This window comes from Muntiacus reevesi, chromosome 8, assembly GCF_963930625.1.
Source record: "Muntiacus reevesi chromosome 8, mMunRee1.1, whole genome shotgun sequence".
Classification (NCBI taxonomy): Eukaryota; Metazoa; Chordata; class Mammalia; order Artiodactyla; family Cervidae; genus Muntiacus; species Muntiacus reevesi.
This window is the reverse complement of record NC_089256.1, coordinates 15,474,329-15,490,416: the sequence shown is the minus strand read 5'-3', so window position 1 is coordinate 15,490,416 and position 16,088 is coordinate 15,474,329. Positions and strand designations below refer to the sequence as shown.

Below are 16,088 nucleotides of genomic sequence, written 5' to 3'. Positions count from 1 at the left end.
ACCAAGTCAGAAGGACTTGGTAACACCTCAGGCTTTCCATTAGAACCCCAGAAGGGTCAGCTTTGGGAGAAAGGACATCATCTCAGAAATAAGGGTTATATCAGAGGACTAAGGGAAAAACAAAAAGAGACCTATCTTATAAAAAACTTTAAGCATGGTAAGTAAACCCTTCAAAAAAATTAGTTGCACATAATTTAATGCCATTAAAATAAAATTCAGTACTTTTCAGAGGAAGGTAACAGAATTCAAGAATCTAAAACTTATTATTAACAATGCCCACTACACTATAAGAAAGGATTAGACATGAAGAAGCAGATTTAAGCCAATAAGTGAGGGTTAAAAAAAAACTCAATAGAAACATATCCATATGACCCAGACACTGGATTAACAGACAAGGACTTTAAAATAATTATTATAAATGCACTAAAAATGTAGAGGAAAAAGATGAATATAATGGGTGAATTTCAAGAGAGAGAGGGAGACTAAAATAAAACCCAGAAATCTTTTTTTAAAAATATTTATTTATTTGGCTGCACCAGATCTGAGCTGTGGCCTGCGGGATCTTCTAGTTGTGGCATATGGTAATCCAGTTCCCTGACCAGGAACTGAATCCAGGCCCCTGCATTGGGAATATGGAGTCTTAACCACTGGACAACCAGGGAAGTCCCCAAATCCATAAATCTTTACACACAAAAAAACACAATATCTGAAATAAAAATCCTCTGGGTTTGAATAAGAGTAGCGAGAACACTTCAGAGGAGAGGGCAGTAAACTTGAAGACAGGTCAAAAGAAATTGTTCACACTGAAGCACAGACTAAAGAGATAAATTAAAAAATGAATAGAACTTCAAGAACTTCAAGTGCAATATAAAAGACCTGAGATAGATATATATGTATATATATATACATATATATATATATACACTAACACACACATACACATATACACATATGCACTTGGGGTTTCAGAAAGAGTAAAGACAAAAACAAAACAAAAAATGCATACATAGCCAGATACTTTTTCAATTTGATTAGAAACATCAGCGCACAGCTTCAAGAAGTTCAGTGAACCTAAAGCAGGATACAGACAAAGAAAATCACACCCATCCAAGTCATAGTCAAATTGCTGAAAACTAGAGATAAAGAGAAAACCTTGACAGCAGCTAGGAAACAGAAAGATGCAATACACACAAGGAAACAATGACAGGAATGATGGTTGATTTCCCTTCAGAAACAACTGAGGGCAGAAGACAATGGAACAACATCTTTAAAATTCTAAAAGAAACCACCACCACCATCCCCATCATGTCAGCCCATAATTCTGCAGCTAGTGAAAATGTCCTTCAATAGTGAGGGTAAAACAGAAACATTTTCAGATAAGGGAAAGCTGTGATGATTTGTCACCACTGAGCCATCATTATGAGAAATACTTCAGGCTGAAGGGAAATTTTACAGATGGAAGTTTGAATCTTTAAAGAAGGGATCTAGGAGCACCAGAAAAGGTAAGTCTGTGGGTAAATATAAACACACATGACTTGTCCTTGACCACCTCCTACTTCTATCCATATTAGCAATAATTCATAACATCCTCCCCTCTGCTTTGCCCCATCTCATCTTCAGTGAGACTTACTCTCACAAGATGGCCTCAAATGTTACTTTATATTATGTACAAACCACTTCATTCCTTGCTTTTCCCCCTCTAATATAATAATAATAATTACTGTTGTTACAATGGTTAAACATCTGAGTGCTTATCATGTGCCAGCCATTGTCCTAAGTGTTTTATATGTATTAATTAACTTACGTTAACTTTTTATGAGTTATATTCTTTAGTATTTGTACATTTCTGCTAAGAAAACTGACTAAAGTTGATCCCTTAACAACGTGGGGGTTAGATTTCCACACAGTGGAAAATCTGCATATAACTCATAGTTGGCCCTTTGTATATGTACTTCAATTCCTCTGTTCAACCAACAGCAGATGGTGAAATTCTGTAGTATTTAATACTGAAAGCAATTGCATAAAGTGCACCAGCCCAGTTCAAACTCATATTATTCAAGGGTCAACTGCATAAGAGACGTTAAATTACTTGCCTAGCATCAACAGCTGGAAATGAGAGAGTCAGGATTCAAAGGTATTTGCAAAGTTGTCTGTGTGTCCACCTGTCTTCCCATCCCTCCAGGTGGTGAACATTTGCTCCTTCTATCAAAGCAAGCCTCTCCCTGGGTTCTCTTGGCTCTGACCCTCTTAGCCATCAAGGATCTTTTCTCTGTCTTCAACCTTTCATTCTCTACTCACTCTTTCCTTTCATCCAAGAAACATTCTTAAAATTCTTGCATCTTTAAAAAAAAAAAAAATAAGTCCCTGTCACTAAGTGGCTCTCTAGCTCTCTGCCAATCTCTCACCTCCATTCCATTGGTAGGCTTCTTGGGAAAGGGCCCCAAATCAGCTGTCCCCACCTCTTCTCCTCCCACCCACTGCTTGGTGAAGGTGGTCTGGCTCCTGCCCTTCTGCCCACTGAGGCTGCTCTGGCTGTGGTCGCCATGGCCATTCATGTCCAAATTCTAAGGACACTCTATAGGCCAGACTCTACTAGTAATAGATAAACTTGACCCAGTGGAGGAGTCCTCTTCCTTGACACTCTGGCTTCCTCTGCTTTCATGACATGACTCATTTCTGGCTCTCCCTGCCTCTCTAGCTGCTGCTCCTCATTAGCCTCTTACAGGATCCTCTTCATTTCTCTGTTCTTAAAACATTGGCATTCCCGACTGTTTTGTGTTGGGTACCTCATTTAAATGTACTACATTTACATTGGGTAAATGTAGATTTACCCAATCTACATCCCAGGCCTCACCTCTGTCCTGAGCCCCAGATCCAGGTAGCCGATCGCTTACTGAACATATCCATCCACGTGTCTTCTAGACCCCTCACTAAACACAGTGTATCCCATAAGGAGCCCACTCTCCCCTCCTGGCTTACTTCTTCTGCTCTCCCCATGAAAGGCACCTCCACCTCTGCAGGTGCCGAAGCCTCCGGAAGCCCTCCTGAGTTCCTCTTCTTCCCTTGTTCTCACATTCACTTCCTCACAGTCCACTCCCTCACAGCAGAGGATCACTGAGCTGACATTTTGCCTCCAGAATGTTTTCAACTTCCCGTTTCTCTCCATTCCCACCATCACTGCCCCAGTTCAGTCCCCCGACCTCTTTTACCTGAATAGCTGCAACAGCTTCCTGACTCATCTCTCTGCCCCCAGGTTCTCCCCTGGATGATTTTTTAAATTAATTAATTAATTTATTTTTGGCTATGCTGGGTCTTCATGGCTACATGCAGGCTTTTGCTAGCTGTGGCAAGCAGGGGCTACACTCCAGTTGCAGTGTGAGGGCTTCTCATTGTGGCATCTTCTCTTGTTGCAGAGCACAGGCTCTAGCTGCACAGGCTTCAGGAGTTGGAGCTTGCGGTCTCTAATGTAGCTGTGGTGCACGGGTTTAGCTGTTCTGCAGCATGTGGAATCTTCCCAGACCAGGGATCAAACCCATGTCCCTTGCATTGGCAGGCCGATTCCTAACCACTGGACCACCAGGGAAGTCCCTCTCCTGGATAATTCATCTTTCACATAGCACCAGCGTAATCTTCCTAAAACATAGATCTTACCATATGACTACCTACTGCCTCCAGGAAACCGTATAAAGGCTTGAGCTTGGCCTGCATAGGGCCTGCTCCTAGCTTCCCCTCTTTGATCTCATTCCCCTCTTGCCCAGCTTGTACTTTACACTTTAGCAATAAGACTGTGGTCAGGACTTTTACACACATTTCACTTTGTATTTCTGTGCATTTGCTAATGCTGTTCCCTGCCTTTTCTAATGCTCTTTCACAAGGTTAAAACTTATTTAGAGATCAAGATCCACTCCTTTGCAAGTCATTTTCCAAGCCCCCAGGTTGGCCTCAGGGCCCCTCTCCTAACAGTTTCTCTATTAAACTGGAAAGATCTCACGGCGGTCAGTTTCTCCCACTGGCCAGTGATTTGGTAGTTCTCAACATGTAGTCCATGGATCACTTACTTCAGAATCACATCAGAAGCTTGTTAAATATGCAGGTTGCTGAGTCCAGCCCCGACAGACAGAATCATAATCTCTGGGGTGTCAGTCTGGGAATCAGAATTCCAGACGAGCCCTTGAATAACTCATTTGAGGAATAGTTTGCAAACAGCTGTGCAGACTCTGAGCTCCTGCAATAACTGGTCTGAGGAGGCTATGGTACCCAGAAGGAGGGGCAGACTCCCTGCCTGAGGTAAGAGACAAGGAGATGCCCATGCCGGCAGAAAGGACTAATCACGGATGAAGAAACCAAGGCTCACTCAGGCTTGAGTTCGTCCAGGTGGGGTGGCAGAGGCAGGGTTAGGGCCCAGGTTTCCCTGACTGCAAAGCCCCTCCTCCTGACACTTGAGCCGTATTCCCTCTGCTTCCTGAAGTCGCTTCATTTCTGAAGCTGTCGCTGAGTGTGTGCAGGGGGGGTCACATCCTATCTGGTTCCTTAGTGTCAAAATCTGTGGCCATTGGCCATAGCTTGGCAGAGTCCACCTAAGAGGAAGTTCATGTGCATTTCAACAACAAGAAAAGTCAGCTAAGGGCAGAACAGAAACAAGAACTTTTAAGATGGCCTTGATTACCAGAAATTTTCTAGCTCCTCAGCATCATTTATTTTTCCAGACACAAGGCATAGCAGCTGGCCCTACACTACTGCCAGCTCTAGCCCATCACTCCCAGACAGGCCAGATATACAGGGAGAAGGCAGTAATGGTCTTCCCTGGGCAGCTCCTTTCTGGCATATGGTGTAAGTAAGTAAGACTCATTCACTTAGCACTCTTGAGTGCTTACTATGTGTTATTCACAGACCAAAACAGACTCTGGTCCCTGTGTATAAGGAGCTGTTCACTCTCCTGGAATGCTCTTCCACATGGTTAACACCTATTCAGAGTTCAGGATTCAGCCTTGAATTTCCAAACTTGTGGAGGAGCTAAGACGAGCACACAGAACTAATCAGAACACAGATTAGACAGATGGGAAGGACTATTGTAATTGAGGGGCACTAAGGGGGGGGGGGGGCTTCCCATGTGGCGCTACTGGTAATGCAGGAGACACAAGAGACGCAGATTTAGTCCCTGGGTAGGGAAGATCCCCTGGAGGAGGGCATGGCAACCCACTCCAGTATTCTTGCCTGGAGAATCCCGTGGACAGAGAAGCCTGGCAGGCTACAGGCCATAGGGTTGGCACAGCTGAAGCGACTGAGCACGTGTGCATGCAGGAGGAGGGAGAAGTAGTGGATTGGAGGCATGGGGGAGTAAATCCCAGACAGAGGGGACAAGGGTTCTGATTTTGACAATGGCAGAATTCCTATCAGACCAACCCTCCTGCAGACTACAATGATAAACTCTAAGCAAAATGTAACAAACTACTACCTGAAGGCACTTACAAACAAGTAGAACCTAGAGGGGAGTCAAAAACTTAAGAGAATGGCTTTGGGTGAGCCTCCTGTTTTTATGATTGTTTATTCACCCGAAGGCAGTTCTGGCTGGAGCTGAGGGGTGGGGGCTAACACTTGGCAAGAAACCCATAGTCTTATTGGTTAAAAATGAAAGAATAGGTCATAAAACTATCACAGCGCTAGAAAATGTGGAAAATCCTGGAGATGAGAACGCCACAGACAGGGCACCCCAAATTCTGCATGAAAATGCTACTCAAATCCCTGGCCCAAAGAGACCATAAGCAGCTTAAGACCGAAAACCAAACAGACAGGCAAACAAAGCCGAACAGAACTTTAAACTGCTGCCTACCACAGGGAAGAGAATTGAAAATCTGGGTTCAACAAATGTTATTTCAAAGGAACAAGCAGAATCCATAGTCTTAATCACAATGTGTAGTATACAGCTCAAAACTGCTATAAAGTGAAAGCCATATTCAAAAAAAAAAAAAAGAAAAGACTAAATGGAGACCAACCTTGAGGTGACCCAGATGCTGAAAGCAGCAAGCATTTTTAGATAGCTAATATAATTATGCTCAGGCATATAAAGAAAAACATGTTCATAATGAATGCCCAGATTTTAAGATCTCAGCAGAGAAACAGAAACTATAAAGAAGCAAATACAAATTTAGAACAAAAAATACAATACCTGAAGTTTTAAAATGCTTAACAGTAGACAGCAAATGACAGATGAGTCAGTGAATTTGAAAACAGATCAGCAGGAATTATTTGGAAGGATAATATGGGAACACCAGACAAAAAGAATAACTAGCTACCCAGGCAGGCCACGGGCTTCTCTCACAGCTCAGTTGGTAAAGAATCTGCCTGCAGTGCAGGAGACCCAGGTTCGATTCCTAGGTCAGGAAGATCCCCTGGAGAGGGAAATGGCAACCCACTCCAGTATTCTTGCCTGGAGAATCCCATGAACAGAGGAGCCTGGCAGGCTACAGTTCATGGGGTAGCAAGAGTCAGACATGACTTAGTGACTAAACCACCACCACAGGCAGGCCACACCCTCCTACAAAAGGCCCCAGAAATCTTGCTGATTTCCTGTTAAGTGCCACAACCTCCCTTCAAAGTTCAGTAGAAGTCATACAGTGTGTGTGTACTGAGGGGAACATGTGTATGAATGTGTGTGAGTAGACATATGATGAGTGGAGACACACAGGTGTGCATGCAGCTATGTATGTGCAGGTGGAAAGAAAAAGATGTAAAAAGATTGTGAGGCATGAGTGTGAGGTGAGATGGGGAGGAAGTCATTTCTGCTTTGAAGGTAAAGCCCAGATCAATGATACGCACACAGCCCTGGTGATGCCAGAGGCCAAGAGACTGAGGTGACCAGGAGCCTCCATGCGGGAGGAGGACAGATTTCTGACAACAAACCTAGACGCTCTGTCAATGCCTCCTGGGGCAGAGCACGGCCAGCCCTGGAGATCTGGCGTGCAGCTAGCCGAGTGCCTCATCCAAATGGGTCCTTGGTCTGTTTTCAGGGACTTCTGCCGGTGCCTTAATGGGCTTGTCCTGGAACAATGACAGCTTCTTTGACCCTCAGCTTCCCATCTCTAAAATGGGGACAATCATAACTTCCTTCAAGGACTCTTGGATCAAGTGAGTTAGACTATGTGACGGTACTCTGTACAGACAAAATGAGGACTGACCGACTGATGGTAGGACTTCCAAGAGAAGCTGTAGAAGAAACCCACCCACTCAACCTACATCCAATAGCGTTTCTCAGGCTGGTTTTGTGGAACATAGCCTCATGAGAGAGGCCATCTACAAGGATGAAAGTGAACTGTGAGCAAGTGTTTCTAGGAACAAGGTTTCATGTTCCAGTGCGAACTGGGGGGCCTAAAGCACACTGACACAGTAAAGGTTCTGAGAAGTCCTTCACTGAAGAATCAGGAACAATTCCATGTAATCTGTTGTTTCCCAAACTCTTGGTCCTGGGAATCTTGGTGCTTACAATTGCTATTCACATCCCCAGTAAATGAGTGTTAATAGAGCTTCAGGAAAGGCTGACCTTCAGAGAAATGAGTTCCAAAGGAAACACAGCATTCACTCTCTGTATTCTGTTTCCTCTTATGAAGTAGGCAGTGAATTATTCTTGCAGGAAACTATTCCACAAAGATGGAAAGAGGATAACAAGGGCAGCAGGCCTGACTCTGGGGACTCTCCAAGACCCCCACGATCCTTCCCTCCCTTCCCCTCTGTGGCTGTGCTGGGTGAGCCTCCTCTACTGATGACCTTCCAAGGAAGCCAGACTGCATCCTGCTGTGGTTGGATCACCCCAAACCTGGCAGTGCTTATTTATTCCTTTAATATTGCCAACTGTACTGCTTATGGAAAATGGCAGGCACTTCATCTTATACAAAAAAGGAGGAACCTTAACAAGACAGATTTCATAGCTGCATCCACGTTTATCTTCTTCCTCAGGTATGTTAACTAGTGTTAACAGGGGCTCAGACACACAGTGAAGAATGATGGCACAATATACACCTCCCTCTGCACAAAAGCTCCCATTGGCCCAGCACATGCCCAAGGAAAGAGATGTTTCCTGAGGCACTTGTTGAAATCGTTTTTGCTACGTGCATTTATTATGAAATGTAATTTTGCATCTACTTTCTGACAAGACACAGTAATAAAGTCTGTGGTAGAAATTTGCATGGTGATTTGCATAAGTTGACTCGAGATTCTCTTCTCAGGAAAAGAAACCATGAAAAGGAATGTATGCATGTCTTCTTTCAGCCTTGGCCAGGGCTTGGCCTGTGGCTGGGGAAGCATCTTGGCAAGTGGCAGAAAGCAGCTGAGCATGGCAGGCCCTTGACAATGAAGCTGCTGTTTATGCCCTGCACTACCAACCCTCAGAGGAGAGTATCACGATAAAGTCATGCAAATGAGCATGCAAATGAAGCTGGTGAAACTCAGGGATTCAGACCAGCAAGTGGGTGCAGCAGGGGAGGGAGACAACAGCTTCTGGAAAACACGCTGGGCAGGGTCTGGCCTGGCCAGCAGCTCAACCAAGTACCCTGGGGGAGGGGCGGTTGTCTGGAAGGCTACAGGGCAGGTACCTGGATTCCTTCTGATGCTTTAGCCTCAAAGGTTACACAGTCCCCGTGGCCACTTTCCTCCCAATGGGAACTGGCTTGTGCTACTTACCAACCAATATAAATAGGTATTGACTGCTCTTTCATTTCCTGACTATGCTCTAAAACATCAACCAACAATATATACTTTCCAACTTTAAACAAAGGGTTGTATGTGTGCATGCAAGTCGCTTCAGGCATGTCCGACTCTGTGTGACCCCATGGACTGTAGCCCGCCAGGCTCCTCTGTCCCTGGGATTCTCCAGGCAAGAGTACTGGAGTGGGTTGCCATGCCCTCCTCCAGGGGATCTCCCTGACCCAGGGATCGAACCTGCGTCGCTTATGTCTTCTGCATTGGCAGGCAGGTTCTTTACCACGAGTGCCACCTGGGAAGCCCAAATAAGGGGTTAAGTTTTATCAAAATTAATCAATTCTTCCAAAAGCTACACAGATGCAGAGGAATGTGTGGCCTGAAGCTCCCCTGAGAGCTCTCCCACAGGCTCACAAATGATTCCAATGCACAAGCCCTCTCCTCGGCTCTCAGGGAGAAAGAGGTTCTAGGGGGAGAACTTTTAAGTGCATCTATAAGCAACCCACAAAGTAAATTAGGAAGGATTACTAAAACCTGGGCCAGAGTTATATGATGGGGCCACTTCACTTATGAACACTAGCAGGTGCTATTGGACTTCCCCTGAATACCAACTGGCAAGCTCCCACTCCCTTGCAGGCCTGAAACTGTAAAAGAAAAACTGCTTTCCCAGCCTCTCTAGAGGGTGATGGTGATCAGGTGACTCAGTTCTGGCCAATAAGACACAAGCTGCAGTCTGCTGGAGGGGGATGGGATTCTAGGGAAGTTCTTGCTATCCTTTTTTTTCCTGCCTTGAATGCACAGGTTGATGTCTGAAGCAGCAACAGCCAAACTGCATGAAGATACAAACCCACAGAACAAGAAGGCAAAACAGAATGCCCAGGGGCCTGGGATGTGCCTGATGGCATCACCGCACAGCTGGGCCATCTCAAGGCCCGCTGTGACTTCTTGCATCTGAAAAACCAAAACCCTCCCTTGTTTCAGCCAGGTTAGTCAGCCTTCTGTACTAGAGGCTGACCACATAGCTAATTTTAATATGCTTGACAAAAGAGTGGAAGAGAAGCCAGAGGAGAGGAGGGAGGGAAAGAAAAGATGTCACAGTCAATCTGCCCTCAGACCAGTCCTAGGTAAATGTCCAAATGGAGCACCTGGGTGACTGGTGCTGCTCCAGTGGGTGTCTGAGGGCAGGGTCATCTTGCCAAGCTGCCTGACATTTAGGGGTATTTCACTGTATAAGAGTGTTGCCTCACATTTTGACCACAGAACCTAATATTTGTGAAACATGAAACTCTTAACTGTATTAATAATGATAAAATCACCATGTTGCTAGAGTTGGCTGAAGACAGAGTTCAGTGTTCTGCCAGAAGTCTGGGGACCTGGCAGCACCCGGCAGAGTGCCAGAGCTCTGCACAGATGCACGTGCAGGCATGGGTAGGAGGGCCACGGTTTCCCATACAAACACTTGTGAGCAAGTTATTGTTCACTTCACTTCATCATCATCAACTTAATTTGCAGTGGAGTTGTTGTTTAGTATTGCTCTCTACAGAGCATGGTAATGCACATTTGTATCAACAGTATTTCTGGTCTAAAATTCCCCATCATCTAGGCTTTAAGGCGTCCATGCTGCTATGCTTTAAATACAAATTGACCACATTCCTACTGCTGAAGTTTGAGGCTACTGGTCTAGGTGATGTAGGGGTTAAATGCCATCCAAATAATTTCTGGATTAAAAAACACAATACTAAGAAACTGGGATGCTAGCCCAGACTCTCGGCTAAGTGACAGAGGTGGGATTTCAACCCAGGCCTCGGAAGGCAGCATTGTTTTGAAGGAAAAGAAGGAGCCAATATCAGAGGATGTGCTGACTCAGTGTGTGACCCCACTCTGCCCACCTCGACAGGGGTGAAGGCCCTCCCGTCTGCTCGGGTGCCGGGTGGTTACCTGAACACCACCTAAGGACACGTGGCACCTTGGATTCTATGGAGAAAGGTCTTTCCTCCTGGCCCTCCACCTGCTGTCTATAATCCGACCCAGGAAACTCATCAGCTCTTAAGGCTTCAGGGATCCAGATCCTGCCAGCCCTTCCTGGACCCACTCACATAATAGCCATTTTCAAACATCCTCACTCGGCTGTGCCATCATTACGTCCCACTCGACTGTTCGTTTTCCTTTGTGTTGATGGTACTGATACTCTTCCGGGGTGTCTGGACAGAAACCCAGGGCCCACTCAAGCCTCTCGCTCCTCTGCACCCCACAGGCCTACTCTGCTCGCTCGGCCCTCCCGCGATTCTGTGTGTCCAGCTCAGGCTTGGCCCAGGCCCCCTCACCCAGCCCTGCATGACTGATGAGTGATGCCCTCCCTGCCCTTCCATTCACAGAGCTGCCCCAAGTCTGTGGGCCCTGCTGCGACTGCCATCCTGCCCTGGCCCAGGCCCCCAGGCCCGTCTCCTGCAAACTCTGGCTTCTCTGATCCCATCAGAGCCAGCCTTCAGGAAGCCCCAGTAGCTCTCCACTCTGCCCCATGAGCCCAAGCCCCATCGAGATTCTAGGGCTGCCACAGCCTCATCAGCAGGATCCCAGACAGGTCTGGTGGGGAACCACGCTCTGCATGCCCGGATCCTCACGCCAGCCCCCAGGGTCGCAGGCAAGTTCAGTCCCAGACATGGCCAGGGGCGGTGGGGACGTGCTGTCACACAGGATGAGGTTGAACACCCTGTACCCTCCATGGCCTGGCTCAAGGCACAGCCAGATTCTGTGGCCAACACAGAGGAAGGACGTGGCAAACATGTGTTGTCAGAGTACATGAGCAGGGGAGGGGGACAGGAGACAGAGCCAGAGACACACAGCAAAGATGGGAGTGAGGGAATCAGTTCTGAAAACTGTCTGGGCACCTCAGCCAATCAAGGCTGGGGGGTGGGGAGGGCAATGCGGGGCTACAGGGCTGATACCTGAGGTATGAGTGGGCAGTGCTGGGGAGTGATCACCGTGCAGGGGACAACTGGGAACATCCCCAGAGCCCTCGGGGTTGGTGTCTACTTCCCAAGTGTCTCTGCCATCATGTTAAGAAAAAATAACATTTCCCTCTCTCCATCTCCAGAGAATTTATTAAAATGGGCCTGTGTGCACACAGAATTGGAGCCCCGGCCTCCCAGACTAATTACCATTTTAAAAGGTATTGGGAAAGAAATTCCACCTGCAGTCCAAAAAAAAGAAGTCAGAAAAGCCTGCGGTGGGGAGGGCACTTGGGCTTTCATTGCTTGTTTCCACAACATTGGACATTGACACTGGGCCGCTGTGGCAACTTAGCCTGATGGGGTCTAAAAAGCAAGGCAGACAGTCCTCCCGAAGCCACAGTGGTATGAAGAGGCACCTGACACCAGCTGTGGACAGGCCCTGAGAGGGCCCAAGAACGCAGCATTGAATCTGATGGTCCTGGCCTCAGCCAAGCCGAGAGCCCATCCAGAAGCCGAAGCAGACGGAGTTCCTGTAGAGCCAGGAGGACAGTGGGCTGGGCAGAGGGAGCTGCAGATGGGCACAGAGCATGGGCATGACCCAACCACAGGGCACAGAGCGAGGCACGGCCCAGCCACAGGGCACAGAGCATGGGGACGGCCCAGCCACGGGCACAGAGCATCGGGATGGCCCAGCCACGGGGCACAGAGCATGGGGACGGCCCAGCCACGGGGCACAGAGCATGGGGACGGCCCAGCCACGGGGCACAGAGCATGGGGACGGCCCAGCCACGGGGCACAGAGCATGGGGACGGCCCAGCCACGGGGCACAGAGCATGGGGATGGCCCAGCCACGGGGCACAGAGCATGGAGACGGCCCAGCCACGGGCACAGAGCATGGGGACGGCCGCCATGGGGCACAGAGCATGGGCATGACCCAACCACGGGGCACAGAGCATGGGGACGGCCCAGCCATGGGCACAGAGCATGGGGACGGCCCAGCCACGGGCACAGAGCGAGGCACGGCCCAGCCACGGGGCACAGAGCATGGGGACGGCCCAGCCACAGGGCACAGAGCAAGGGGACGGCCCAGCCACGGGCACAGAGCATGGGGACGGCCCAGCCACAGGGCACAGAGCAAGGGGATGGCCCAGCCACGGGGCACAGAGCATGGGGATGGCCCAGCCACAGGGCACAGAGCATGGGGACGGCCCAGCCACGGGGCACAGAGCATGGAGACGGCCCAGCCACGGGCACAGAGCATGGGGACGGCCGCCATGGGGCACAGAGCATGGGCATGACCCAACCACGGGGCACAGAGCATGGGGACGGCCCAGCCACGGGCAGATGTGCGCTAGAGCCTTGGTGAGTCAGAAGAACATTTCACACCAAAAAGGAGGAGCGGGAAAGGCATTCCAGCAAAGCTGACACCATAAGCCAGGGCCTGGAGGCCTCAGAGTGTCACTGTCTGGGGAGCAGCAAGCGGGGAGGCCCCTGGACCACAGGATATAGGACAAGCAGTGGGTCATGGGAGATGACACTGAAGATAGAGGTGGGCTGAGATTCTGAGGGACTCAAACAACATGGGGAGAAGTTGAGGCTTTGATCCACAACAAAGCACCACAGTGACTCTTGAGGACCACTGCAAAGACCTTGAGGCCTCCTCTGCTGCCCATCACTGCCAAGAATACCAACCAGCCAGGAGTATCACTATTATCAATGGGGCATCAATAAGTATAAGTATTATAACATTTGAAAGATCAAATAATCAAAATAACGTCTGTGAGATCATTCATACACACACACACACACACACACACACACACAAAGTGAACACCAAGTCAGACCTAAGAACTGAAGTTAGGGCTGTGATTAGATGTAAAGTGATGCAGGACGACTACCCTTGCAGTGAAGGGCAGCCTCTCACAAGCCCACCCTGGTACAGAGCATGGCCTGTACCAAACGTGACAAAGCGTGACTGAGACAGTCATCCGGAGCTGATGTCCCAGGTTGTGTACATCACTCGGGACCCCACGTCCTTACCCTTTAGTCAATTCTTACCAAGTCTACTAGTTATCTGGTATTTCAAATGACAGCAGAAGAAAAGAAGGGATAAGAGGGAGGCAGAGAAAGGGGCTGTATTTTAGGCAAAGATGCTGACTGGTCCAGAGTGAGACAGACAGATTAAAGAGTAGACACAGAACTATAACTGGCAGTGAGCTGTGCTCTGCATGTTCTGTAAGTCCGGGAAAGTGGGGAGACCTCTTAGCACAACAGTCCCCAGGGTGTTCTATAAATATTTATCCTTTGAGGACTCAAGGACAGAAGGATTCCATGATCAAATACATCTGGGAGACTCTGCACACTATATCTTTCAGCAGATCAAAATCATATACTGATATGGTAAAGGCCCTGAGAAATCCTGCAGTAGAATTCTATTCACCAGTGATCCTCAGTCTCTTGCCTTTTTTCCTCAAACAACACCTACTAACATCCCTTAGAACTACTATCTCACAGAACCCACTGGCTCAGAAAAATGCACTATTATTTGTCTGTCTTAAGGAACAATAAATTTTTTCTTAAAAATAGTTGAAATGATTAAGTTTGGTGCCTTATGATAAAAGCTATAGTTGCAGGGGAAATTCACTTCATTTGACGAGCCTCACCACTCATCCATGGTGCCAGAAAAGTAAAATGTTACTGACCTTCAAGAGCTCAGCCTTCAGTTCCTGGAGCCATTTCTGTTTGACTCCAAATGTCCCTTGAGAGTCAGAAGCACACAGGTCACTTCATCTAGCCTCCTGCCCACATAGAGCAGTGTAGGCCCATCACACTAGTCTCTCCAGGGAAGGAAGGGCCCCTGCAACCACGTATGTGTGTATGTGTGTGTGTGTGTGCACATATGAAGGTCCAGCCAACAGCCACGCTAGAGAAGCACATTTTCCTACTGCTCTTTCACGACTCGCATTTAGAATCTTGTTCATCCTCCTCCATATGATGACACCCAAGAATCCAAACACTGTAAATGATTTAGATGTGCCATGGGGGCAGGAGAACACAGTTTGAAAGGTGTCCTCTCTCTCCTGGAAACATTTTCTTACTGAGGTTTGGAGCTTCAGAAGGGCTCAGGGTCTTTACTGGGCTGGGACCAGGGTGCAAATGGGAGGCTCCTCCAAGACAACATAGATGCCCTGGGCCCCATGCACACTCTACTTTCCTCCAGCATCAGCAGTCCTGGGAGGGTGGCTGGCATGGTGTCTAGGCAGTCATCAAGGCTACAAACACCATGAGGCTTAGTGAGGGGCAGGGACCCGGGAACTCACCTGGTATGTGTTGTCGAAGCTGTCGTACATGAACCGTGTGATCAGAGATGTCTTCCCGACTGTAAAACAAAAAGAGAGGGGGTCAGCTGTGATCCCGGCTAGGCTCCTCAAAAACACACTTCATGCAATGAAAACAGATAATGAAATCAAAAAGCCCAGAGGAAAAGATGAGATGCAGAAACAGTGGGAGGTGGGATCCCAGAGAGGGACACTGAGGTGAGGTATCCAAGTCTATATCGGCTGGGCTGCAGAGGACTTCCTGCCAGGAACCAAGGAGAAGGCCTCTCCCCGCTCTGTGAACACTTATCACACAAATCCAGGTCTTCCTTGACCCATAAGAGCCATATAAGAACAATCAGAGAAAGTGTGTGCATTACAGAATGCTTCTGTCACAGGCCTACATTCACCTGGAAATAACACCTTGCCCTTGGTCACAGGCTGGGATAGAGGCATGCTGTTTCATTTTAGCCTGGGGACTGATGAGGAAGGTGACTCTCCAAGGAACCAGAAGGCAGGGGAAGTAAATGGATCATTCCCCAGTGTCTCCCAAGGGCAGGACTATTCTTCAAAATGTGTACCTGACTGCCCAGCTCCTCACTGGATATTTAACATCCCTGGACCTTGCTGGGTAAGTACCAGTGGGATCCCCAGTCATTGTGACAAGCGAGGACTCCCCTGCACATCTGCAAATCCCGCTAAGGGCAGTAACATCTCCAACTGAGAACTACTGGTAGGACTAAGGGAAAAAGGACGTCTCTGGGGAATCCCGTAAATACTTCTGATTTCCCAAACTGCAGGATTTGGCTTCTGACCTAACCCTGTGCAGGTCCCCTGAGGCCTGGCAGTGGTAGAAATGCAGTAGCAGCATCTCTGAGCATCTGGGTGGGGAGGAAGGGCGATAGAGGAACATTTGTTGGGTCAGGCCCAGCATGGAATGCTATACCATCCCACCAAGCCTCTACTATGGCCCTGGGAGGCTCAGAGGTAGACTGGACCCGCTGAGCTTGACTCAGAGTCCCTTCTGCTCTGGGCTGTGAGACACAGGTAACTCTGGCAGGGAGAGCAAAAGATCTAGCGCCCAAGAGTTCTCCATTCTGCCTCTCCCCAGTTTTCGGATGGGATGTCC

The 16,088-nt window shown here is 48.2% G+C and overlaps 1 protein-coding gene across 1 annotated transcript in view; it reads right to left on the bottom strand.

Annotated features, from left to right (window-relative positions):
* RAB6B (RAB6B, member RAS oncogene family) overlaps nt 1-16,088 on the bottom strand; it is a 53,457-nt gene that overhangs the window by 10,783 nt on the left and 26,586 nt on the right. Inside the window, exon 2 of the mRNA XM_065943054.1 lies at nt 14,963-15,021. Within this exon, the coding sequence (XP_065799126.1) occupies nt 14,963-15,021 (59 nt within the window). The remainder of the gene's footprint in view (nt 1-14,962; nt 15,022-16,088) is intronic.